The sequence below is a fragment of the Vitis riparia genome, chromosome 5 (genome assembly GCF_004353265.1).
Source record: "Vitis riparia cultivar Riparia Gloire de Montpellier isolate 1030 chromosome 5, EGFV_Vit.rip_1.0, whole genome shotgun sequence".
Lineage (NCBI taxonomy): Eukaryota > Viridiplantae > Streptophyta > Magnoliopsida > Vitales > Vitaceae > Vitis > Vitis riparia.
In genome coordinates this window covers 2,584,087-2,610,747 of record NC_048435.1, presented here as the reverse complement: position 1 = coordinate 2,610,747, position 26,661 = coordinate 2,584,087, and the positions used below count along the sequence as shown (strand labels likewise).

Sequence of the window (26,661 nt, the reverse complement as noted above, 5' to 3'; positions counted from 1 at the left end):
CCTTGATTAAGGAGTTATGAAGCCACCATTTGTCATGGCTTATGTTATCACGGCCTGATTTTTGACCAATTGTGGACAAGGCCATCCATAGGAGGCTAATGTCCATCCTTGCATTGCATCCCCAAAGTCTCAATGACAAATGCATGATGCATAAACAAGCATGCCCTCGGCCTAATGGCTCAAAGTCCAACTTGCATTCAAAGACTTGTCTAGTCATAAGATTTTGCAATTCACACATAGGTACGACAATGGATCAGTTTTTTTTAGTACTTGTCTCGTCTCATTCCTAATAAAATAAGTTAGGAAAATATATAAACGGATTTGGGATGAGTTTGAGAATTTTTTTTAAAACCAACAGAGGTTTAAGGTAGGTTTAAGTTTAACTTTATCCCGTCCCACTCGATTATATATATATATATATATATATATATATATATTGATTTAATTGATTTTTTTTCATTTTTTCAACTTTTTAACATATAAAAAATATTACTTTTTATAAATATAAATTATAAATATTTATAATATTTAATTAATTTATAAATTATATTTATTTTAATACCATTTAAAATTTTATAAATTTTAAAATTTTGAAAAAATAAAAGTAAAAATGTTAAATGGGTGGGGGTAGGTATGAGAATTTCCTATACTCACCCCGCTCAGTCTTAGCCAATGTAAATTTGTTTTTCTGGACGAGGATGTAATAGATATAAATAAATGGGACGAGGGTAACATCTCCCTAACCCACATCTCTCTAACCCACCTCATTATCATTCCTATTCACACAAAGTATTACATCTTGTTACGTTCTTTGTCAATGCAAAAGCCTAGATGTTCGTTGTGATTTATAAAGAGTCATTTTTGTATGAAAACAATGATACCTACGCGTTTGGGATCAGGGTAATGGGAGGGTTTGCTTCTTTGGAGGTTATGCACTTATTTGTAGTTATGTTATTTATTTATCGTAGTTTTAATATGAAAGTTTAAAAAATAAATATATTGTTTAAAACTAATAAAAATAAATATAAATCAAAATCAATAAATATTAGTTAACATTAATGAGAATAAATTTATTAATTTGATGAATTATAATAAATTTTAAGTTAATTTAAAATTCAACTAAATTAATTTAATTCATTTACCATCTTTTACCAAGAGAAAAAGATGCACGAGAGGGTCATTGCTAAACGTTTCCGAACTGGTAGGATTGGACTGCTCTTGGAACAATCACAGCCTTATCACTCGTAGTCAGCACCATGACCAAGAAAGTTCAGCAGTGTTGCAGAAACAAAGCAATTTCCCAAGAGTTGCCGAGAAAATTCAGCGAAGAAAAAGAGGAAGAACCCAGCAACTCTGGGAAAGAAGTGGCTCAAGAAATTTCTACTGCCAGTGATATTTTGCTGGTTCTTCAGGGGAAATTCAAAAAGTTCAGTTGAGGAAGTGGGCATATGATGGCAAATGATGCAGTTCAAGAGGGGATTGACAGGGTTATTGGCCTTGTGGAAGGGACTAATGACCAGAACATCACTTCTGAGGACTACATGCGTTATTACACGTATCCTCTTCATCTTTCCTGCAATGGGGTTTCTCTAAATTTTGCTTTGATCCTTTAATTTGCACTGTTTTATGTCTATTTGAATGATTTCTGTAATGGGTTTCTCTAGCTTCTGTTATAATCGTTTGGATTAGCTTAGAATCTATTTTCCCTGCCTGGTTGGCTAGGGCTCTGATTGTTTACCAAGAAAGGAAAAGTAGAGGATAATAAAATCAAGATTGAATCCTTCTAATTTTTTCCTTCTTTTTATTTATTTATTTATTTGTTTTCCTTTTTTTTTTTCTCTCTTTTTACCTGGCTCTAATGGGATTGCTCTGAATTTTTATATTATGCCTAGCTGAATAAGAATAGCTTAACTGCAATGGATTTATTTGCATTTTTCCTGATTATTCAATTCAGCTTTGTTATCTGTTGTGGTTGTGATATGGACTTGTGTAGCCTTAAGTCAGCTGGGTAGAGCTGTTTACAACATCTGTTTCCCCAGCAACCTCCATGTAAGTCAGCAATTATATGAACAATATAAGAAGGTTTTTGAAGAGTACATCAACTCCAAGGTTACCGGATTTTTGAAGTTTCTATACCCATATTGTTTAGTATATTCTCTCAACAGTCACAAGGACCACAAGACTTAACTTCACCTTTGTCAAACTTGATAGAAAATGGTTTTTTGATAATTTGATATCAAAATAGGTTGTTTTTTAGGATAAATTTTAGGCATTTTCAGTTATTTTTGTTATATTGTTTTAAGAACAGTTAATTGTTTAAGACTGTTTTCAAAAACTGTTTTATTGAAAATATTCCCAGACAAACCTTTAAAATTTGTGTTGTTCTTTTCTGTGTTGCCATCTTTGCGGCGAAAAGAAGATGAGCTTTATGTTACAAGAACTAGCAAGAAGGTGGTCAAACCACAATCGCTTGGGAGATTCTTTCATTATCTTGATAGATACCTCACTGTCTTGAGGAGGCTTCCTTCACTCAAAGAAACTAGCTTCAGCTGCTTCTATGAACTGGTTGGTGATGGAACTCTAATTTTGTCACATAGCCATACCGATTTGTTCTAAAAGTTGGTCTGTTAGTGACTTCTCTTCTGCATATGTTCTTTCATGTCAAACTTTAATTTCAGGTGTTCAGCGAGGTGAATGATAAAGTGAGGAATGCCATTTTTTCTATGGTAAGACCATGTCTCATTTGGAGTACATTCAGGCTCATATTGACCATGAAAGTAGTGTTTTTGTTTTTCTCAGTATTTAAACTATTTGAGGTTTTTGATAGGCCTCCTATACGTTATGTGTATAATAGAAAAGGGAAGAGGAATATACTGCCACCTGGCAGTTAGTTGTAACAGCTTTAGTGTAGGTTAGGTCACAGTTGGATACGGGCTGGGGGATGGTTTAAATAGGAAAAGAGGGGGAAATATTGTGGATCTGGTAGGAGAGTGATAGCCTCTCGAATAGCTATCTGAGGACCAGTTGGGACTCTTGTTTCTTGAAATTCTTGAAATTCAATAATAATTCTCCATTAGATACCTATCAGTTTTCAAGTACCACATTTCTGTAAAATCATCAGATCCTTGTGATTTGCTCAAAATTTCCTCCATTTTTATATGTAATCTTCGTTCATTCGGTTCTCTTGGAGTGCTTATTTGCTTTCATCTGTCCTGCTAGACAATACCTTCTTATGGTTTCTAACTTAGTGATTTCCCCACGAGGAAAAAAACCACCTCCATAAGACATACTGAACTTGGCTTGGATTTCTTCTATAACAAAGCAGATAATAAGGATTGAGCTAAATGCTAACCTTTGACCTAAGGTTATTGTGATTGGAGTTATCCTTGCTTGTCCTGTGATTGTTCTCTTGCTAATTACAGTTTGATCATGTTGGAGATGCGATCTTCCAGATTGATCGGGAGTGGGAGGGTGAGCAGATTGATCAAGCCCTAGTGAAGAATGTTATAGACTTATACATGGAGATGGGAATGGGGTCTGTGGAATTTTATGAGAAAGACTTTGAACAAGCCATGCTTGAAGAGGCCACTGCATTCCATTCCCAGAAAACCTCAAACTGGATTACAAGCTAGTCCTATGAGAATTACATGCTCAAGGTCATCCTCAGTAGAACTTCCTTTCCTTAGTTAAGCTAAATTTATGACTGTTATGTGCAGAGACTGATGATTTTTAGTTTTCCTTGATGGGAATTCAGGCCCATGGATGCTTGAAACACGAAAGAGACAGTTTCTTACTACTTGCCAAGAAGAAGCCACAAGAAATTGTTGCAGGTTTTTAACTTATCTAGAAATCCCTTTTGGAAATATAACTGGGTATCGTTTGGAACCACATGAAAACAAAATCATTCCATTCTGTTCTCGTACAATTTATTCACAATCCCTTTCTTTGATTAATGTTCTGTTTGCTGCCATAGAACAACCTTATTGTTTCCACAACCATTTCAGATGTTGGCTTCACTCTGAATGGCAAATTTGTGTCAAAATCTGTGGACATGGAACCTTATTTGTCTTGTTTTAATGTGGGTTTCAAAACACCCCCCTGCTTAAACATGTTCATATACTTATCATTTTTTCGATCAATTAACTGGAACCATATAACCTTTTGCCTTTTTCCCCGTTCTAAATTCTATGCCTCATGACAGGCTGTGGAATATGAGTTGCTCTCTGCACATGCTACTGAACTGCAAGAAAAGAAGGTGGGTGATGGCAAAACTCCACCCCAACAGGTAGGTATCATACAAGCCTCATCAAAATTTCCCTTCTTCTTCTTGGATGTGGGATATCATAGCTGCTAGCCTGCAACTGCTGCTGTTGTACTATTGGAGATGTTGAAATGGATGATACCAGCAAACAAGGGTTCTTTGATCATAAAATACAATGCTTTCACCATGTTGTTGCTAAAAGTCTATATCAATTTAGCAAGAAAATATTGATTGCATCTTTATTCCAAAAGACATACATAATCCATTGAGTTGGTGTGTCTTGGAAAAAAATGACTTTCACCCTTTGAAAACATGGAATAGACTCTTTTTAGCCAAAAATTTATTTTGTTGATGATTTTTATACTTGTGTCATATGAAAGCATTTTTTAATATGATAATTTTGTGCCAGTAGAAGTTTCAAGCCTTTTTGTGGTATGAAATCATAAAGAAAAAATAAAATTACACACAAATTTAGCTATAAAAAATATATAGCAATTTAAAGGTAGATTTGACGAAATTTCAAATTAACAGTGGTTAAGTATATTTCCCTTGAACATAAAGATGCAATTATTTAATCGTAAAACATCCCTGGTTTTCCTTTTATTTATGTATAACTTGAATTATGAGCTCCCTTTTTCATCATGTGTCTCAATCCAATAACATTTTATCCTCATAATTTATAATATTTATAGAAATATTTTCTAATATCTTCTATTTTTACAAAAAATAATAATATATGAACTATTCTATATATGGTAAATGAATATACAACTAAGCTAGCTCAAAGCTGCCCCTGTGACTCCCACAACTTTTGAGTACATCATTTTTATTTTGAATGATTTTAAAATCAAATCATTTATTGAAAATTAAATCATATTCTTAGAAAAGTTTTAAAAAAAATTAGTAGATATTATTATCGATAGTGAGTGATAATTAAGTGAACTAAGCTTGGAGTTCTTATTTACACTTATTTCCACATAGGGCGTTTTAATCCCAAAATAACTTTTTTGTAATAGCTTTGGATATTATTTTCTTATTTTCAAAATAAGACTAAGGGTAATTTGGTCATTAAAAAGTATAAGGAAAGAGTAAAAACTATTAAGAGGTTCCTTTTTTTTTTTTTTTTTTTTTGCATTTGGATGTCATGAAAAAATTATTATAAAAAAAAAAAAAAAGGAAAAGAGGGAATACTTAGGCTATGTTTGGTTCCGGAAAATTTGAGGGAAAATGCGAGGGAAAGAAAATACAAAGGAAAAGTGGAAGGAAAGAAAAAGTGAAGGAAAATAAAAAAATAGATTAAAAGCTAATAAATTATTTTTTTTGTTACTTCAAACTCATTTCATTTATTTTAACTCATCAATATAAAGATTAAATAATTTAAAAATACATAAGTTTTTAATTAATTTTAATTATATTTGATTTTCTTTGATATTTTTCATAGGACAACCAAACATGAGAAAATCATTTTCCTTAGCATTTTTTTTCTTTCCTTTGTATTTTCCGGGAACCAAACATAGCCTTAAAGTTTTCATTCTATCAATTTAAGGAAAAAGGTGTAAAAAGTTGGAGGAAAATCAATTCCTCAATAATTGAGGGTCTTGGTAACTATTTTTTAAAAACAATCTTGGAAAATGGTTTTTGTAAAACAAAAGTCTGATAACATGTTTTTAATATTTTTAAATATATTTTAAAAATAATTTTTATATATAGTATTTTATTTTTAATCATTCTATATATTTGTATAATTATTTTTTTAAATAATTCTCCTAAAATAAGTGAAAACAATAGAAAACAACTAAAATATGTTTTTTGAAAACAACTTATTTTTTCTTCTTAAAAACAAAAAACAAGTTTTTGGTTGTCAAATGTATTTTTTGTACTTTTTATTTTGAATAAATGAAAATTGTTCTAAAAAATGGTTTCAAACTTGTATTTTTTTTTTCTTTCTACTTTTATGTTTTCATGGACAACCAAATAAAAATAATAATTTTACAAAGTTTTCTAACTTTTTCTTTTTTATATATATTATCTATTTCTTCCTCAAACTTTTTAAAATAATTTCCAAATATGAGTTTGAAAATAAGAGTCCTATATTTTATTCCGAAATTAGATTTATAAGATAAATTACGATGATTTTTGAAAGGAAAAAAAAAAGACAATAATATGATTGCGAGTTTTTATTTGAAATATTTTTAATAAAAGTATTTTTTTTAGAAGTATTTTTGAATAATCTACCTATCAAAAATTTATCCAAAAAATGATATAATTGATTTTTCAAAATTTTAAAAATTTTTTTAAATTTTTTTTTAAAAAATATTTTTTAAAATTAAAAGTGATTTCTAAAATGACCGTAAAATAGACTTTAATATATATATATATATATATATATATATATATATATATATATATATATATATATATTAAAATAACCCAACTAAAATCAACCAATTAAATAATATTAACTCCAACTCATTATTCAAAATCCAAATTTAATAAAAAGTCAAATCATACAAAAAGGTATCATTGTAAAAGATTTCTACAAAATGTCTCCATTGACTTTTCGTTCATAATAAATATGGAGGACTCATCATGGAACAAAACTTTCAAATGTAGTGCGCAATGGTACCACGATCCAATGAAGCCTATTATACATTCCTTGTATTTGTAATCCTAAAATAGTTCAAAAAAAGTATTATAAATAGTGTAATTAGCAAAAGGGGCTTGACATCTTTGAATACTCCTACACTTTGGGTCGTCTATAAGAATAACACTAAAGAAAAAAAATAATGGTAATAAGTTACTTAGCCATGGAGGAAAGAGAATTAAAAGTATCTTTTCGGTGTAATGACTAAATATTGCAATAGGTGTAATAACATTTGAAATGACGAAACGATCATTTTCATTATTAAATGAGAGTTTTGATGTGAATGAGTTATTGATGTGCGATAAAAAAAAATTATGGGTATGCTTAGCGAGAGGACATTCTCCTATGTGTTTAAAACCAACTTTGTTTCTTTTGAAGAAAATGAGTCATCGAGGAATGACATAATTAGTTAACTTTGTTAAACACTATAGTGCATTAGAAGTTATAATTTGATAAGTTGAAGGCTCGTGTAATGAAATGGCGAAAAACATAACATTATAGTTATAGTTTGACGGTTGGTTAATTGAATTGTCAAGGGATTAGTTGGAATGGCGTTAACTTCACATATAATAAGAGATCTTATTGGAATTTTAGACTTAACATATAATAAGAGATCTCATAAATCATCTTAAGGTTTTTTTAAAGGAAAAAGTGGGTTAAAGTTATGGTTCGACAAGTTGAAGGCTCACGTGGATTTTATGAAGGGTGGATGACACAATATTAGAGTTATAGTTTGATAGTTAGTTAGTTGAATTATTAAGGGATTACTTGGAATGTCGTTGACTCTACATGTTTTGCATACTGAAGTTATTTTTGGATTTACATTTCTGAAATTTCAAACTTATGACAAAATGAGAGACCTCGTAAATCATTTTAAGGCTTCGTTAAAGGCAAATATGAGTTAAGGTTGAAGGTTTGCGTGGATTTTATGAAAGGGTGGACGACGCAATGTTAGAGTTCTAGTTTGACGGTTGATTAGTTGAATTGTCGAGGGATTAGTTAGAATGTCGTTGACTCCTCGTACTTTGCATACTGAAGTTCTTCTTAGATTTATATTCTCAAAATTGCATACCTAAAATAAAATGAGAGATCCAATAAATCATCTCATGGATTTCGTTGTGTTAATGTGCAAAGCTTTCCCTTTCAGTTTTCACTTTAAAGATGATTGACAAGCCATGGAATAGAAACCTAAAATAATACATAAAATGGTTAATATATTAAGTATATTTTAGCATGATGGGACCATGATTTCATGAAATTTATTGCTGTCCCGACAAATTTTTTTTTTTTTAAATATTTAAATAATACAAGTGGAGAAAGGGGATGTTTGGATAGCCACTCCAAAGCCTCCAAGCAAACAAATAAATAAATAAAATGGAAAAAAAATGAAATACCATTTCAAATAACAAACAACATTAAAACTAATTACTTAAAATATTTGAATTGGATGGAAAAAGATTTAGAACCACAAATAAGGAGGGAAGTTATATAAATAAGTGAAATATGAGGCTACTTGTGAAATAAAAGCATAATACAAGGAGTCGAAATCAGAAGAGAGGGACAGACCACATCTCACCCAACTCGCCCTTTCGGGCATCAACTTTTTTCATCAATGCTCTGTCGGAGTTTCTTCTTCCTCACCTCAATTTCTAGGGTTTCCAATTCTACGCTCCTTTATTAGGGTTTTTCTCCTCCACCAAAATCAGGTTTCGATCTTCTTGTTCTTATTCTTGGTTTATTTTTAGGGGTTTTCGGTGATTTTGGTTTTTGTCGATGTCGGTTTCGTGATGATTTAAGTCGGTGGCCGATGGGGAGCGTCGATTCGGGTGATAGGGGGAGTTTCGGGGTTTTGAGTTTGCGGTGAATCATGGGGAAATGGGAAAACTTGGGATCTTTTTGGGGTTTTGGGGGTGGGATGACTTTTCTGAGTTTCTTTCCTCCGGCTTCTTGGGTTTATGATGATTTTAGCTTCTCTGGATGAAATTCTAATAGGGTTTTTGTCGTGCAGAGATTAATTTTGGGTTTGCCATTGCGGTGGGTTTAATGATTTGAAGTTGCGAATTGCAGATTTTGATTCTGGAACCGATAATTGGGGTTTGGCGATATGACGATGAATGAGCGGAAGACCATTGATTTGGAGCAAGGATGGGAGTTTATGCAGAAGGGGATCACCAAATTGAAGAACATTCTAGAAGGATTACCTGAGCCGCAGTTTAGCTCGGAGGACTACATGATGCTGTATACGTATCCTTTTTGTTGGTTGTTTATCTATGTTTATTCTTATTGATTGTTAATAGTCTCTGATAATGTAGTTATTTTCCTTAATTTTGCATACAGTACCATCTATAACATGTGTACTCAAAAGCCCCCTCATGACTACTCCCAACAGCTTTATGACAAATATCGGGAATCTTTTGAAGAGTACATTACTACGACGGTAAAATACATTTCATCCATCTTATCTTTTTTGTGTATATTCAATTTGTTGTCATCACATGAATTTGAAATGTAGTACTCTCAACAACGACACTGTTTGATGTAACTGGGAGCAAGATTCTACTACTGTTATGCTATCTAGTATCACCTAGGAAGGTAGAGTCGGTTAATTGAAATGGGTGTTTGAGATGTAGGAATTGCTGTTAATGTTGGTGTTCATTTTCAGTCAGGACAACTGTGATTTATTTAGTCTGATTTCTATTCCTCTGGAAAGCTGCTGAAGGGGTCTTCTTCCATTAAGGCCAATCATTTTGTCTTTGGGTGGTATAACAATAATTTTATTTTATTTGTTGGCGACTGTTGTATACTTCTTGTGTACATTGGGGTGCTCTTTTAGCGTTTCCTTATATATATATATAGACACACACACGCACACTTACGTATGTATGTATATACACCTTTGCTTTCCCTATAAAAAACAATAATTTTATTTGTAATTTAGATCTTATTGGCTTGGAGGGAAGGCTTTAGATTGGAGTTGTGGGATAGATTGTCCTCCATCGCCACATGAAGGATTTCCATGCTTATTGCTTTGAAATAAAAATGTTTTGATATTTTTTAAGTGAGAAATTAAGTATCAAACCTTCCCTTCGTAAGATCATCTTGGTGTATTTAGACTTAGGCTTTGTTAAAGCAAGATATACACATTATGAATTCAAATCCTAACAACTTAAGTTTTTAGAAAAATTGATAGCTTAATAATATTGGTTCATTGATCATATCCTCCTTCATTGTGTAAAGAGGATTTGGAGTCCATTGATCATATCCTTCTTCATTGTGACAAGGCGAGAATTTTATGGCAGCTGGTGTTCTCCATTTTTGGTATTTAGTGGGTTTTATCTGAGTTGATTAGGGAAACTCTCCTAGGGTGGCATGACTCTTTTGTAGATAGAAGGTGGATTAAGGTTTGGAGAGCTGCTTCTCCTTGTATTTTCTGGAAGATTTGGAATGAAAGAAATAGGAGATTTCTTGAATGTCAGGAATTGTTAGATCAAAGGTTAAAAAATGTTTTCCTTAACAATTTCTCTCTGTGGGTTAGGGTGTATATAGGCAGTGGATATACACATATTGATGAGGGAGTATTTTTTTGTGTTCCCTCTTTCCTTTTTTTTTTTTTTTAATTTTTTATTTTATGTCTAGTGCTCTTTGTAAATGTCTTATGTACTCTTGTGCGCTTTCAACATTTATTAATACATTATCTTACTTATATATTGGTTCAATTTTTAAAAAATTAATAACAATTTTTAAAAGCTGTTTTTAATTGGTTTCAAGAACAAAATTTTGTTTAATACCTCAAATATGAAAAACAACTTTATCAATTTATTATTTGTGATGGTATTATACACTTCCATACAATGCAAAAGTTCTCAAAGTATTTTCTATATCTCCAATTATTCTTTATCAATAATTTGTTAAATATGTCTTTTAAATTAGAAAAATATTCTATGTTTTAAAGTATGGGCAAACTGTTTTAAAAAACAATTTCCCTACTATCCCTTCAACTTTTGGAATCATTTGTAAATTTTAATAGTTCGATATTATTATTTACTGTGTTTTCACTTGTGAATCATTGGTATTTATGATATCATTAAAATGATTAGCATATTTTTTTGATAACTTAAACTTAGGATTACCATATGAGACAAGTGTGTCATGTTTGTGAGAATCGACATCTTAGTAAAGCAACAAAACAACAAGAAATTCAAAGTAGGTTATGCCCATTGTCTAATTTCATGTGATTGAGATGGTCTAAAGGGGAATTTATTGAATAGGTTTTTTATTTTATTCCTTTTTATATCTATTTATTTTTTATCAATGTGTTATTGAGGATAGGTGGTGTATTCATATAGATATCCCTTAGAGATATTAATGATTACTGTTTTGAGGCTTTGCATTGATTTTATTCTATTTTTTCTATAATGGGAAATTCAACCCGACAAGAAGGTATTTATCCCAACTGCTTGGAGCCAAACCTGAGTGATACACCCTCTCTTCTACCTTAGACTACTCAACTACCAGGGAAGCTTGAATCAGGACATGCGGTTCAATGATAGACTGCACTACCATTGAACTACACCTCAAGGGGCTTGCATTGCTTTATTCTTGTCATTTTTTTTGTAAAGTCATTCCATGTATCAAACAAGAAATTTAGAGATCTTTTGGCAGGTTCAACTTTATGGAGGTTTTCTTTAATTGATTTATTTGTGGTGGTAGGTTGGGTTAGGTGGGTATGGCTTACAAAGAGTTGTAACTCCTTTCTAAACTTTTCCCACTGGATGATGTTTCATAGTTGATGTTAAGTTTTGAATGGTTGTAGATTCATGGATGGTGGTAATGAATGATCATCACAGCCTATTGGATAAGTTACCTTAGTTATATAAGAAATTGGAAATTGTATTTCTAGTCAGATTGCATAGGCAAATCACATGGATTGTTTTCTTTTGATAACATCTTCTAAGTTACCAAGAGACTCAGAACCTGGTATCTGTAGCTTGCTGAGGATCTTTTTCTAGGAAAGAGGGTGAGGAGGGTTTGGAGTGCGCTTTTGCATACATTCTTTTGGAGTCTTTGAAAAGCAGAATGATATAATTTTTGAAGATATTGAGATGCTGATCACCAGTTCAGCGTATTATATCTAGAGGATTTTACTTTGGGAAAGGATCAATAGTATCTCAAATAGATTCTTTGTTGTGGATTTTGTTTGTTTTTCTCATCTCTGCACTTGAGAGACACTATTTCACTGGTGAGTTATAGGTACCTAACACATCATACTAACAAATTTCCACAAAGTGGTGATGAAATGTATAACTCCCACAAACTTTTCCATTTTCCAATTATTTGTTTGTAGAGTTGTTTACTCACTTGGAGACATTTCTGGAACTCGTTAGACAATCAACTTGAAAGAACTTATGGCTAACCTCTTTCAGAATCCAAACTGTAGTTGTGTTATTGTTCTCCATCCCTGCAATATTCCCTTCTTCCTACGACATCATCTCTGTAGGTCCACTGATGTAAAGCAAGGACTTGAGCCTGAATTGGTGAATGAAATCACTTTGGAACTATACTGTACTTCCTACAGCTACCGCATGTGCAGTCCAACAGGAACACGCAGCACGAACAAAAATGAACTGCTATACTGTATCGTCCCCTAGCTGTTTTTATTTGACCTTTTCCATACATTGCTTATATTTGAGTGCCTTTGGCCTTTCCTTCTTTTTTTTTTCTTTCTTTTTTCTTTTTCCTTTTTTTTTTTATACTCGTCCTCTCTTTCTCCCTTTTTCTCTTTTTTTTTTTTGTGTGTACATGCAACAAGGTATATATATATATATATATATATATAAACAACCTTCCTCTCTTGACTTCAAACTCAACCAATCCACAAAGCCTATCATTAACATAGAATTGTCATTTATGTACATTATAGCACAATCCAAAAGGATACACAAGAAGGAAGATCTCATCAATTGATCTGTCTATTCTGCATTTTTGAATGACTTCCTATATCTTTTTTTTGATAAATTGAATGACTTCCTATATCTTACCTTCCGTAACATCCAAAACACATACAAATGAGCAATCCGCCAAGCTTTTTTCTGCTTCTTCCCCCACAAAAGAACCATGCTAACTCAGGAGATTTTTATAGAGTAGTGCATTACCTAGACTTCTCCTTTTCATATATGATAAAATCATTTTACTTTTTGAAGACATTTGGTTTGTCTTGAGGTAGTATGAAAAAATAGAAGATAATGAGTAAACCTAGAATGAGATTTGAGAAAAATAGGTTCTAGGTAGTGTACCTTTGAGGATTCAAATTTTTGAATCCTCTACTTTAGTCCCATAAGCCAGTTTACCTCTTTTTTTATGCAGGTAGTATACGCAATATTACAACAAACACCAAAAGACATATACCAAAACAACTTACAAAAAACCACACTATTCACAAGTTAGACTATCTAAGCAATCCATCAATAATTAACTCTCCATTTCCATCAAAGTGTGAGACCACTACAATAGGGATTTAAGAACTCCTTCAACCTTTAATATGGGAGTTATACATTGAAAATCCTTTTGTTGCGCTCTCCATATACAGCAAAACAAACAAAGAGCAGCCATACGACAAAAAAATCTTTTCTGTGAGTGTTAAGAACTCCTTCAACCTTCCATCAAAGTGTGAGACCACTACAATAGGGGTTTAAGAACTCCTTCAACCTTTAATGTGAGAGTTATACATTGAAAATCCCTTTGTTGCGCTCTCCATATACACCAAAACAAACAAAGAGGAGCCATACGACAAAAAATTATTTTCTTCTTATCTGGCACCTTAAATTTCCACTCTAGGAGGAGATTTCTCATTGAAGTTAGACACTCATTCCCATTTTTAGGCCAAAGATTGCTAAGGGAAGTGCTTGTAGCATTCTTGTCTTTTCATAGTGAATTAAGACATGATCAAGTGATTTTTCATTGTGTTTACAAAGACTATCTGTTGACCATCATCCACCCCCTCTTCATGAAAATATCTACCATTAAAATCTCCCCCCAAATTGCTTCCCATGCAAAAAAACACAATCTAAGGGGAGCTCAAGATCCTTAAATCTCTTTGGCTAGGAATACTACTTTAGTTTTAGCACATAATGAGTTGTAGAACAACTTTGCGCTAAAACTGCCCCTCTTATCCTCCCTCCAAAATAAAGTGTCCTCTCTTTCTTGTACTCTTGTAGAGTAAATAAGATCCATAAATTAGGCCACATCCTCCAACTCCCAATTTCAGAAGAGCCTTCGTTGCAATATCTAATGGCCTCTGCTCCCTCCCCTTGCCGTAAATCTGCAATGGTAGCAGTCTTGTTAGAAGCTAGTCTAAAGAGCTTAGGGAAAATGTCTTTTAACCAATCCTCCCTCAGCCATGGCCCACAAAAATTTTGTCTATCTACCAATTTTGATTCGGATAGCTAATATGAGACTAATGCCTCCCATCCTTTTTTGAGCTCATACCAAAAGACTCCCTCACTTCTCAAGTGCACTACCCTCTTTTCCTCTCTCCCTCTAACTCCCAAAAATTTCAAGGATGATCTTCCTCCACATGGTCTCATTCTCAAGAGAAAACCTTCACATCCATTTGCCTAGTAAGGCTAGATTAAGGACCTATAGCCTTCTCATTCCCAACCCTTCATACTTCTTACCCTTGCACACGTTTGACCAGCTCACAAGATGCATTTTTTTCCCCTTTCCCCAAGATCTTCCCATGGAATGTGTCATAAGCATGATTTTCCGTTGTAATTTTTCACGATTGTGCGGTACTTGGGGCCCCTCTAAGCTAGCCTTCCCAAAAGCTACATGAGATTGAAACAAGAGGCCCACAAAACACCCAAGAGATTACAAGCCATCAACCCTAACTTTTATTTTATTACCTCATTGAATAAGAATACAAGGCACGACTTTCAGCAAGACTCCCATAATAAGGTGAAGAATCCCCTATGGTCCCATTTCCAAATTGTGGCATCTTTTTTCCAAGTTTTCTTTCTTATTGGGTGTTTGAATATCAGTAAGGGAGGGGAATTCAATGCTAGATTTCCTTTGACACATGTCCTGTGGTTTTATAGTTTTCCTTCCCTTTTTCTTTGTGTTGGCACTTTGTCCTTGTAGGAAAGCCCTGAATACATTGCATTCACTGGTGGTCCAACCCCTTTTTTCAGTACTTGAAAAAATTTGTTTAACAAACACATTTGTGGTTCCTAGTATTTCAAACTTGGACTTGGATAGTCTAATCTGGTGGGAAAACACTACCTAATGAATTGGATTTTCCTTTTTATGTGCCAACAAATTTCTTGGTCATTTAAAAAATTTTTTGTAATTGTTTGCTTTTTGTTCTCTTTCTTCCCATTCCCTTTCAGCCTTTCCTCAAAGAAGGTTAGGGTTCATGGGCTTCCATGGAAGTGGCTTTTTTGCATGGGAGGCTTCTTGGTAAATGATTTGGACAATGTTTTAAAAGGCTATTGTGGCTATAGCCTTAATAGAGGGTAATTGAGGTTTAAGCCTCACATGATTGTGGGTCATAGCCTTGAGGCTATTGAGGCTTAAGCCTCAAGTATTCAAAAGGTTTTAATGGGTTTAGGGCCTTCATCGGTTTTTTATATACATTTATTTAGAGGTTTAAGCCTTTATTTTTTTGTTGCAGTGACTTGTGCTTTATAGGGTTTTGGTATAGATTTATAAGTATTGTTTTGCATCCAAGATTAGGGTTAAACCTTTAAAAAAATAAGGGCTTAGTTGACTACCAATTAACCTTTTAAATGGAAATGAAAGAAAGAGATTAGGATGAAAAAATAAAAGAATCGTTAGTCACTGTAGTGATCTAGCTTATATATAATTATTATCTTATTATTATTTTTTTATATCAGAAACGAAGAAGAATATATTAATATAAGAATAGATACAGGAGAGATAAAAGAAACAAAAGAAACAAAAGAAAGAGAAAAAACCAAGGGAAGGATGAGAGGTCCTTCCTACACAAATTGAACAAAGGAGAAAATTCCCAACAATAGAACTCTAAAAACAAATAGAAACCCCATCAATCTTCAAACTTTTGAAACGCAAACCACAATCCAATTGAGTTGTAAAACATTTAGAGGAACTCCTCTAAATGCTTCAGTACAAGAAGCCTATAGAGAAGAATAAAACCGAATCAAATCCCATACCATCTCTTCCGTTCTCCCTTTATCCTCAAAGATCCTATTGTTTCTCTTTTGCCACACCATCCAAATCAAAGTAAGCCAAGCAATTTGCCAAAGTGTCTTGCCTCTTAATGAGTTCCCCAAGCCTTTAAAAGTAATAACCAACATGTCCTCTAGACTCCTTGGAGGGACCCAAACCAACCCTACTAGATTGAACAACCTGTGCCAGAGTCCAATTGTAACGGGACAATGAAGAAAAAGGTGGTCAGTCGACTCTCCATTTCATTTGCAAAGAATGCACCATTGAGGACAGAGGGCTTTGTAGGGTCTTCTCAATTGCAACTTGTCATTGGTGTTTACCTTCCCATGTGCTACTAACCAAGCGAGGGCCTTAACCTTTGAAGGGACTTTTGAACTCCATAAGAACTTGGCCGGAAGGAACAATATAGGATTTGAGACTTTTGACAAGGCCAAGAAAAAAGATTTCATTGAAAACAATCCCGACGAAGACAAAGACAAAGACCACGCTCTTGAATCTGATGAAGAAGGAGAGAAAAACACAGAACTAAGAGATGACATTAATCTCTGAAGGAGATCAATTTCTGAATCCGTTATTATTATCTTATTATTGATGGATAAAGGATAAAAAAATCACTTTAATTAATGGATAAAGAAGAAAAATGGATTGACATTAACTTTGATGGAGTGGATAATAGAGCAATTGGATATAATTGTGATTCATTAGAGGATCCTACTTATGATAGTGATGGTAGTTTGAAGATTATTTGATAAATGCATGTGAGAGTTAGATTTTAGAAGAGACACAAAAAACTAAATTAGAAGCTATTGAAGATGACATACAATTAATTTGATTATTATATATTGTATGGTTTTCTTATTATTTAATTTTTATGTGATTTTATTAGTATTTTTCTGATTTTTAAGATTTTTTTCTTTTTATTATTATAAAAGTCGAGGCTTATGCCTTAGTCCACCTCAAGGCTTATGTTGCACCTCATTTGGGGAAAACACCTCAAGACTGCCTTTGGCCTTTTAAAACATTGTATTTGGACAATGGACCAACTTAGGAGAAGAGGTTGGCTGTTAGCTTAACTGGTATTGTTCTGTAAGAGCAATGGAGAATCCACCAACCATATTCTAATCCTTTATGGTAAAGCTAGGAGCTTATGACAGTTGTTGTTGTTATGTGGGCCTTGCTTAGGTGTTCTCTTGGTTGGTATGAAAGGTTTTATTGGGTGGCTTGGGAATTTTGAGGGGAAGAAATGAAGTGTAGGAGAACCCTGTTGGGCTTGTTTTCAACCATTGGGCAGGAGTAAAATTATTTTTACATTCGAAGGTATCACTTTGATCAGTCTTTTATTCGTTCCTTTTTTTAGTGCTGAGGATCTCTGGAAAATGTTATTTTGACTTTGTTAGATTTTATGGATCTTTGAGAGTCTTGCCAAAGTGATTGATGCTTTTTCTTTTCTCTTTTTGGTGTTCCTTTTTTTGTTAGGCAATTATTTGCCTATAAAACAAGGTACTTTCCCCAAAGTTGATTGAGGATGAGCTATCATTTTTAGAAGGGATAAGCAAAAAAAAGAAAAAGAGAAATGTTTGGATTGTAGCGAAGATGAGTGAAGAAGATAAAGAACATAGAGCAGAAACTTATTTAACAGTTAATGTTAGAGAGACAGGAAACAGGATTAGTGCTTGACTGATGTGTTATAAATTTTTAAATACATGGAACTTTGTTAAATTCTTTTACTTCTATATTAAAAGGCAGTGGTTCTTGTGCTGAAACCTCCACCATATTGCCATTTACAATCCCCATAACCTTGCTAGCAGCACCAGTATTGTTGCATTAGAACATTACCGTTGACCTTTTTTATGAGATGATGGGAATCACCTTCATAGTCATATTGAAAATATCTAACTATATGATGGGAAGGCGTTTCCCCTTGAATTGGCAGATGTGTAGAACCTTTCAACTAGATGGTGCTTTTTCAAAACTATCAAAATGGAATCTATTCCAAACATATATGCTATGGTTCCTTATGTTGACAGGGTACAAATATCTAAAGTTGATGTTTTTAGATATTTGTGATGATTTATTATTAGATTAGTCTTTTGTACTTGAAGAAATTTTAGATTAGTGAATACATCCTATTGTCACTTGAAGATGCAGGTTTTATATTTTTATATTTTTATATTTTATTTTATTTTTTTTATCTCTTTTTATTATATAGATATATACAACTTTTATCAGCAATTCCATTTCTAATTAAATCCAAAATTTGCAAAGATAAATAAACAGGATTATATAAAAGAGAAGCTAAAAATATTCCAAAATAATCTATACTGACTGAAAATATTGCATTTATAACAAATTCCTAAAGCTCAATTTTTACCTTGGATTTTCTTAATGTTCTTCTAATGCTTTCCAAGTTTGTGGTACTAATATTGCAACCGACAGTTGTACCTCTAATTGCTATATGTTTTGATCTTATCGTGTGTCCAGCTCAACATTTTTATTATGAGCTATTTTAAATGTTAATAATTTTGATTGTAATGAACTCTTTGTATCAATTGATTCTTTAGAATCCTCTGCACTTTTATCATTTGCTTCCTTCTCAGAGTTAATTGACTTGTGTTTTTTTTTTCCTTTTTTTTTTCTTTTTCTTTTTCTGTTTTTTTGTCTAGGTATTGCCCTCTTTAAGAGAGAAGCATGATGAGTTCATGTTGAGAGAACTTGTGAAAAGGTGGTCAAATCATAAAGTTATGGTTAGATGGCTTTCTCGTTTCTTCCATTATCTTGATAGATATTTTATTGCTCGGAGGTCACTTCCTGCACTTAACGAGGTTGGGCTCACTTGCTTCCGTGATCTGGTATGTCTTGACTGTATCCTTTTCTGTCATGCCATCTTATTTCCTATATTTGTTATAAAGAAACTCTCTTTCTTTGCATTTTTAACAACTGTGGTTGCTTGGAGAAAAATGCTATGTTATTGTTTTTTTCCACAACCACTTTTGGCCTTATATGAACTGAAACATCACTGGCATTTCTATTCTGGTAACAGGTCTACCAAGAGTTATATAGTAAAGTCAGGGATGCCGTGATTTCTCTGGTATGTTTGTGTTATTGCTCCAACCATACAGCACTTCTCCTGAGTTCCTAAATGAGGTCAAGTAACTAAGCTTTATTGAATCAGATTGATCAAGAGCGCGAGGGAGAGCAGATTGACCGAGCTTTATTGAAGAATGTTTTAGATATATTTGTTGAAATTGGAATGGGGCAAATGGAGCAATATGAAAATGATTTTGAAGCAGCCATGCTCAAAGATACTGCTGCATATTATTCTCGAAAGGCTTCAAACTGGATCCTGGAAGATTCATGTCCAGATTATATGTTAAAAGTAAACCTTCAAATATCTTGTTTATTGGATTGATATCCAGATTATTTGTTCCTAGCTGATCTTTAATGCATGTTATTGGGAACTCCAGGCTGAGGAGTGTTTGAAACGAGAGAAAGATAGGGTTTCTCATTATCTACATTCTAGTAGTGAACCAAAGCTACTTGAGGTTTGTTCTTGCTCTTCTCAGAGAAATAAAATATTTTGTGGGTGCTTAGTCCGAGGGACTGAGTTCTTTTTGCAGTCTTAGGTCTGAGTTTAAAGTTGTTCATGTTGTGTTTTTATTTTTCCTTATTTAGAAAGTCCAGAATGAGTTGCTGTCGGTATTTGCAAACCAACTGCTTGAGAAGGAGCACTCTGGGTGCCATGCGTTGCTTAGAGATGACAAGGTTTGTGCTACTCTTCCATATATTACCATTCAAATATTTTGCTGCTTTGGTTTTTGTTAGTTTACCATTGATTGAAGTTTCTCAGCTCTTGTGTTTCCTGCTGCTTTAGGTGGATGATTTATCAAGGATGTACAGGCTCTTTTCTAAAATACCACGCGGTTTGGAGCCTGTGTCTAATATATTTAAGCAGGTTTGTGACCTTGAACTTTTCTGGGCCCTTTTCATTTAATTGGATAAAAGGGAGCCATTTGTGTTGTATCTTTTCTTCTTCTTTGTTTTTTTTCCTTGATTTTCTTATCATATAGTACTCTCTTGTTTTCCATAATGCAGCATGTTACTGCCGAAGGTACAGCCTTGGTTAAACAAGCTGAAGATGCAGCAAGCAACAAGAAGGTTTGTATCTTTTAATTTTTCTTTTTTCTCTAGTCATGATCATTCAACTTGGTCTCTGAGGATGTGAAATTCATACATATGAGATATAAGAGTTCAATATGCACAGATACATTCTTTTCTTCCCATTCTGTAGTAATCCTATTTTGCAGTACGTATAGAACCCTGATTGTCACAGAATATATCATCTTTGTAAGAGCGTTAAAAAGGAATCCTATTTCATGCCAAGTAACTCATCCAAATAATTCAAGAATCACCATGGTTGCATATACTCTTGCCTTTGCCCTTAATCTAGCAGCAATAATTCTGATACTTCGCTTAATGATTGAAAGTGACTCTCTTCCTCCATAATAGTTCTCCAAGGACATAAACACAAATTACTGATTAACCTGATCAAAATGATTCTCTTTGAATGATTAATAAACTTATTTAGCCCATATGTAGTCATTGTTTGTGGTATTGACGTATAATTTCTCCTGGCATTGAGACTAAAGATGAAGTTTCTTAGAATGGATATAATTCCCTGGTATACATACATGCATTGATATATTTGTGAATATCTTATTTTACTGATGATTCTGATGGTAATAAATATAATTTCACAGGCAGATAAAAGGGATGTGGTCGGCTTGCAAGAACAGGTAACTTATTACTTTTGAACTTGAGATCCGAATGCATAGTTTTCAAGTGTTGAAACTGACTTAATTGTCTGGTTTTCAGGTTTTTGTTAGAAAAGTAATTGAGCTCCATGACAAGTATCTGGCATATGTGAATGATTGTTTTAATAACCACACACTTTTTCACAAGGTTGGTATTAACAATGGCTGCATATTCACTATGATCTCATCTTTGTATCCCTGAACTAGAATGTTTTGTGCTTTCCTCTATAGGCACTCAAGGAGGCTTTTGAGGTCTTCTGCAACAAGGGTGTTGCTGGAAGCTCGAGTGCTGAACTACTAGCCACTTTTTGTGATAATATTCTTAAGAAAGGTGGGAGTGAGAAACTGAGCGATGAGGCCATTGAGGAAACACTTGAGAAGGTATGTGTGCTCTGTTTGTAGTATTCAATTTACCTTCAATTGGCATGATGTTAAACTTTGTGATTGGATTTTTAAATCCATCTGCAGGTAGTAAAGCTGCTTGCTTATATTAGTGATAAAGATCTATTTGCTGAGTTCTATAGGTAACTTCTCTCATTTTCGGATAATTGCTTTATTTTCTATCAATTTACCGAAATAGGACTTGTTTTATCCATATAGTTTTGCTTTATTTTTCATGATTGCTGGCAGGAAAAAGCTTGCTCGGCGACTTCTTTTTGACAAGAGTGCTAATGATGACCATGAGAGAAGTATTTTGACTAAGCTGAAGCAGCAATGTGGTGGTCAGTTCACCTCCAAGATGGAGGGGATGGTCAGTGGCTCTATATGAATCCCATGTGTATTGGAATTCCTATATGTCTTTATAATCAGATCCTCATGGAGCTCCCTTTTTCCCCTTATTTGCTGTGTTTTCTACCAGGTTACAGATTTGACATTGGCAAGGGAAAATCAAACCCACTTTGAGGAGTATCTGAGCAATAATCCAAATGCTAATCCTGGGATTGACTTGACTGTTACTGTGCTTACTACGGGCTTCTGGCCAAGTTATAAGTCTTTTGATCTCAACCTTCCTGCAGAGATGGTATACTCATAGATCTGTATAGACACAATTATAATTAGAATTTATTCTGCTTATATACCATTTGTAAGGTTAAGTATGTTATAGAAGCTGCTAATATTTTTTTTCTTTTCAATTACTTTGCTTTAGGTTAAGTGTGTTGAAGTTTTTAGGGAATTCTATCAAACAAAAACCAAGCACAGAAAACTTACATGGATATACTCATTGGGTACTTGTAATATCAATGGAAAATTTGAACCAAAAACTATGGAGTTGATTGTGACAACCTATCAGGTAAGTTCTTCATAGAACTTATTTCTAGTCTGTGAAGGGGTTTATGAATTGTCAACCCAGAGGGTTGAGCTTTTATTGTTTCTTTTCTATAGGCTTCTGCCTTGCTGCTATTCAATGCCTCCGATAGATTGAGCTATTCAGAAATCATGACGCAGCTAAACTTGACTGATGATGATGTTGTTAGACTGCTCCATTCCTTGTCCTGTGCAAAGTATAAGATCTTAAATAAAGAACCAAACACCAAAACAATCTCTCCAACTGATTACTTTGAGTTCAACTCCAAGTTTACGGACAAAATGAGGAGGATCAAGGTGCTGAGATTCTTTCCGTTTCATTGATCTTGATATATCTTATATTAATCTCTGCTTGTTTCTTCTGCTGCTGCTTTTTCTGTCCCTGATAGATAATAATCTCCTTTACCTAGACTGATTTTATGAGAAGGATGAAATGTTACCATGTTCCCTGCAGATTCCTCTTCCTCCTGTGGATGAGAAGAAGAAAGTGATTGAAGATGTTGATAAGGACAGGCGGTATGCCATTGATGCATCAATTGTGCGCATCATGAAGAGTCGGAAAGTTTTGGGTCACCAACAGTTGGTTATGGAATGTGTCGAACAGTTAGGCCGCATGTTCAAGGTATCTATAGTATCTTTATCTGGTCTTATACGATCTGCTATCTGTTTATTTCCTTTGTTTTAATTCATTAGTGTGGATTGAAATTTGAATCCCCAGCCTGATTTCAAAGCAATCAAGAAGCGGATTGAAGACCTGATCACTAGGGACTATCTGGAAAGGGACAAGGATAATCCGAACACATTCAGATACTTGGCATGATTCAACCTTTTTAATAATCCAAATGAAGTGGGTGAAGGTATTGCTGCTGCCAATAGCACAAAGAGGAGGAATCAGCCTGTGGTGGAAGTGGAGTGCAAATGCACTGTAAGTCTTGCTTCTAGATGACTGCCTCTTTTGATGATTGCTTAGAACCTGGAGCCGAGAATTCTTGTAAATTTTTTCCTTCCGAAGCCAGGTATGGACCAACGTTTCAGATCACCCATGGAGAGAAGTGTAGTTGATTTCCTATTGCATTCCAGTGCACCAATGGTAACAGGCAGGAGCCTTTCCATGTTCGTTACTGCAAACCTCTCTGATGACTCGGTTGATGCTTGTGTCTTAAATTATTTCTTTGCCCTGCTAAAAATGTAGTTTGATTTCACTATCAAGTTGCATTTCGTTTGTCATTTTCGGAAAATCCCAGGCAGATAGCCTTATTTTGAATGCAACCTTATGACTCCGTTTTATCCATTTGTCTATAATTATCTATAAAAAGAACACTCTTAGTTTGTTTAGTGAGGTGACGAAGTGTTCAATGAATACTTGTGCTTTTGTAGTCTTGGGAAATACTCTGTATGCCCCACCCATTTGAAATGATTTCATTGTGTTTTGCTTGGCATTTTGGATGATTCATTAGAAGATGGTCCTTTGTCTTTAATCAGCTTTATTGATTGGTTAGGTTCTTAGTGAGGGTAGGTGTTGTTTTTGTAGCCCCTTTTTTTTTCTTGGTTCTGCCTTTTGGCAACTATCGTTTACTTTCTGTATACTTTGGGATGCTCTTGATGCCTCCTTTTTATATATACTCTTTTATTTTACCTATCAAATTTTTTTTGGATGATTCATTTTGTTTCTCATAGCATTTCAAAACTCTGTTGGCCCCTTAGGACAGGTTCAGTTCAGGATTTCATGATCTGGCAAATTGTGAGTTTTTCCTTGTATCATTTTTGGCAGCAGCTCCATTTTCTTTGAATACTTCTGGTATACTGTATTCGCCACTTTAGTTTGACACCCTTTATATATTTATTAATATACATGCTCTTATTTGCCTATCAAAAAAACAAATTCTTTGAACATTGTGTTCTAAATGGATGAATTTCTGACTGTCAGTTTCATGATAATGGTTTGTATCTGAGGGATTTTGGGATGCATTTTTATCACTTACTCGGGTTTAATAGTTTAATACATTTTATTTTCTATTGGAAAAGGAATAAGTATTAAATATGGATAGAAGTACATGAGAAGGACGAGGAATCCTCCCAATTACAAAAACTCATAAAAAAAAAAATGTATGATTGAGCTCATCTTTTATGCAAGGAGACCTATACATCAATTTAGTGTCACAATAGAATATACAATATAAGCATCTCCAATCAAAAGAAACCTAGACAAAGCTCCTCCCCTTGCTATTGAAATCCTTTTGTTTCATATGTCGAGTGGAGTTGAATGAACAACATTGAGTGGAATATCTTTAAAGGCATTGGTACAAGAGGTCTAGAAAGAGGAATAGAAGTGAATTAGGTCTCAAAGAGTCTATGATGTTCTCCACTTATCCTAAAAATTTCTAGTGTTTTTTTCATGCTACACAATCCAAAATAATGCAAGACAAACAATTTACGAAAGGACTTTGCCTTTAATGGAGCTCCCTAAACCTCTATATGAGATGGTCATTATGTTACGTACATTCATGTATGTAACTCGATCCGAACTAGCTTGTTTGAATAGCTTGTGTCATAGTCTAAAAAGCCATCGGATTAAGTCGAAAAAAGATAACCAACTGTTTCTCCCTTCTCCCTTCTCCATGCACATGATGCACTAATCAGGATTAAAGGTTTTGTAATATTTTATTAACCATAGCATGTTCAAGCAAAGTCCTTAGCTTTAGGTAGCCTTCTAGATTTCCACAAAAATTTAACTATGGAAAAAGAAACTTGGTCTGCTAAAGTAGACATGGTTAGAGGAAAGACTTCACAAAAAATAACCCTGAGGACCAAGCTCTTGCATATGGGATTGGATGGAGACAAGCACACACTAGTAACCAATAAGAGTGGACATGAGTCTTCCAAGGTCTTCATTATCCAAGTTTATAAGGTTACAATGAAAATCAAGGTTCCAAGAAAATAAATAGCTGCTACAAATAACTAAGATGAGAAGAATTTTAACTATGACAACTCTATAAAGACTTGGAAATTGTGAACACAATAATTGATCCCCACATCGGAAATCTTCCCAAAAACGTGTACATGCCACATCACCCACCACAAAAGACGCGCCTTATTGAAGAGACGCGCTTTGGCTACTTTACTTTTTCTTTTTAAACACTTTTATTCTTAAAATTAATAATTATATATTGAAATTTATATAATTTTATTACTCTCTTGTTGAATGTTTCTTTTAAATGTTTGGAATCTTATTTGTTAATTGAATTATATTTTGGATCATATTTTATAAAATTGATATACATCTTAGGTCAAATTTCACTTCACTCAAGCACGTGTCTTGTGTTGCTCCTTGTGCCTAAGCTATAGGAGACTTTTGTGTCTTAGGTGCGTCTTGTGCCTTTTAAAACTATGGTCTAAAAAAATATTGAAAAACCTTTCCAAGGATAATGATGAGACCATCTAATTAGAATGCTAGTGTTTCACCTATTCAGATGAGTTCCATAAATGTTCAATATAACTTGATGCCAAAGAGCATAACTTTCACTAAGAAACCTTCAAAGTTACTTTCTTAAGAGAGTATCATTCCTCAAGAAAATCTTTCCAGACCCTAAACCCCTATTCATAATAAAATTGCACATTAGCTCTACCTTTGATGTCATTATTGATGGAATCTTGAAAAGAGATAGAAAATGTGAAACAAGTATGACCGAATTAAAGTTTTGCCTAATAACAAAAATTCTTTTTTCCACCCATCCAATCTTCTCAAAATTTTGTCAATAGTTGGATCCTAGAATGGGCATGCCTTCAGGTTCTCTCCTAGTGGAAGATCGAGGTAGGTTAAAGGCAAGTTCCTTTACATCCAAGCATCCAAGCTAATCCTTACTTGTATTGATATTAGAGAGTGCTCTTGTCTAAATTAATCATAAGTCCTAATATGTGTTCAAAAATCAATAAGATTAGTTAGAGGTTTTGTAGATTTTCTATAAAAACTTTAGAAAAAAAAATGGTGTCATCAACAAAGTGCAAATGAGATACTCTTGTCGTATTTTAACTCACTAGGAAGCCTTCCAGAACACCACTCTCCTCTGCTCACAACAACATTCAACTTAAAACATCAACTCTAATAGTGAAAAGAGAAGGGGAAAGATGATCTCCTTGTCTTAAACATTTTATTGCTTTAATCTTCATCCAAGACCTATATTTTGCACTAAACCTCTTCCTTTCTAATGCATGGTCTAAAAAACCTCAATCCACATAATCATAAATCTTTTCAAAATCAATTTTGAAGATTACCCTTTCCTCTCCTGAATATAATGACAATTTAATCACTTGATCATTTATGATCTCACAATCTATAATACAACAGCAATTGAACTTGGCACAAGGGTCTGGCCTCTCCTCTATTCCAACTCTCAGGCTACTGCTTTATCCCAATGTATGATAGTAGTGTTTGGAAC

At 33.7% G+C, this 26,661-nt stretch overlaps 2 protein-coding genes across 13 annotated transcripts; both read left to right on the top strand.

The window, feature by feature from the left end:
• Window positions 1–1,197: 1,197 nt before the first annotated feature.
• LOC117914010 (cullin-1-like) lies at window positions 1,198–4,633 on the top strand. Of its 9 annotated transcripts, none has more exons than XR_004651201.1 (6): window positions 1,198–1,555; window positions 1,955–2,565; window positions 2,679–2,726; window positions 3,453–3,656; window positions 3,755–3,830; window positions 4,202–4,633. XR_004651201.1 is itself a non-coding variant. In XM_034829158.1 (6 exons), exons 1-4 carry the CDS (start codon window positions 1,459–1,461, stop codon window positions 3,630–3,632), a joined length of 504 nt encoding a protein of 167 aa, XP_034685049.1. In that variant the 5' UTR covers window positions 1,198–1,458; the 3' UTR covers window positions 3,633–3,656; window positions 3,755–3,830; window positions 4,202–4,633. The 9 variants fall into 9 exon arrangements, 1 of the variants encoding a protein (XP_034685049.1); XR_004651204.1 differs by having other exon boundaries at window positions 3,439–3,656; XM_034829158.1 differs by having other exon boundaries at window positions 2,417–2,565; window positions 3,423–3,656.
• Window positions 4,634–8,454: 3,821 nt separating this feature from the next.
• Window positions 8,455–23,664, top strand: LOC117914321 (cullin-1). 4 transcript variants are annotated; one of them, XR_004651258.1, is made up of 21 exons: window positions 8,455–8,611; window positions 8,973–9,149; window positions 9,243–9,342; window positions 18,773–18,958; window positions 19,150–19,197; window positions 19,282–19,485; window positions 19,574–19,651; window positions 19,782–19,871; window positions 19,981–20,061; window positions 20,202–20,264; window positions 20,867–20,902; window positions 20,982–21,068; window positions 21,152–21,301; window positions 21,389–21,444; window positions 21,551–21,671; window positions 21,780–21,941; window positions 22,068–22,211; window positions 22,304–22,522; window positions 22,680–22,847; window positions 22,944–23,150; window positions 23,242–23,664. XR_004651258.1 is itself a non-coding variant. In XM_034829608.1 (20 exons), exons 2-20 carry the CDS (start codon window positions 9,010–9,012, stop codon window positions 23,043–23,045), a joined length of 2,226 nt encoding a protein of 741 aa, XP_034685499.1. In that variant the 5' UTR covers window positions 8,455–8,611; window positions 8,973–9,009; the 3' UTR covers window positions 23,046–23,664. The 4 variants fall into 4 exon arrangements, 3 of the variants coding, with proteins under 3 accessions (XP_034685499.1, XP_034685497.1, XP_034685498.1); XM_034829608.1 differs by having other exon boundaries at window positions 19,791–19,871; window positions 22,944–23,664; XM_034829606.1 differs by having other exon boundaries at window positions 22,944–23,664.
• Window positions 23,665–26,661: the final 2,997 nt, after the last annotated feature.

Coding starts and splice junctions, on each gene's coding strand:
- LOC117914010 (XM_034829158.1), top strand. CDS start 1,459: ATGATGCAGTTCAAGAGGGGATTGACAGGGTTATTGGCCTTGTGGAAG. Junction 1,556..2,416: donor GACTACATGCGTTATTACAC/GTATCCTCTTCA, acceptor TGCGGCGAAAAG/AAGATGAGCTTTATGTTACA. Junction 2,727..3,422: donor GGAATGCCATTTTTTCTATG/GTAAGACCATGT, acceptor TGCTAATTACAG/TTTGATCATGTTGGAGATGC.
- LOC117914321 (XM_034829606.1), top strand. CDS start 9,010: ATGACGATGAATGAGCGGAAGACCATTGATTTGGAGCAAGGATGGGAG. Junction 19,198..19,281: donor GGGATGCCGTGATTTCTCTG/GTATGTTTGTGT, acceptor TTATTGAATCAG/ATTGATCAAGAGCGCGAGGG. Junction 20,903..20,981: donor TGGTCGGCTTGCAAGAACAG/GTAACTTATTAC, acceptor TCTGGTTTTCAG/GTTTTTGTTAGAAAAGTAAT.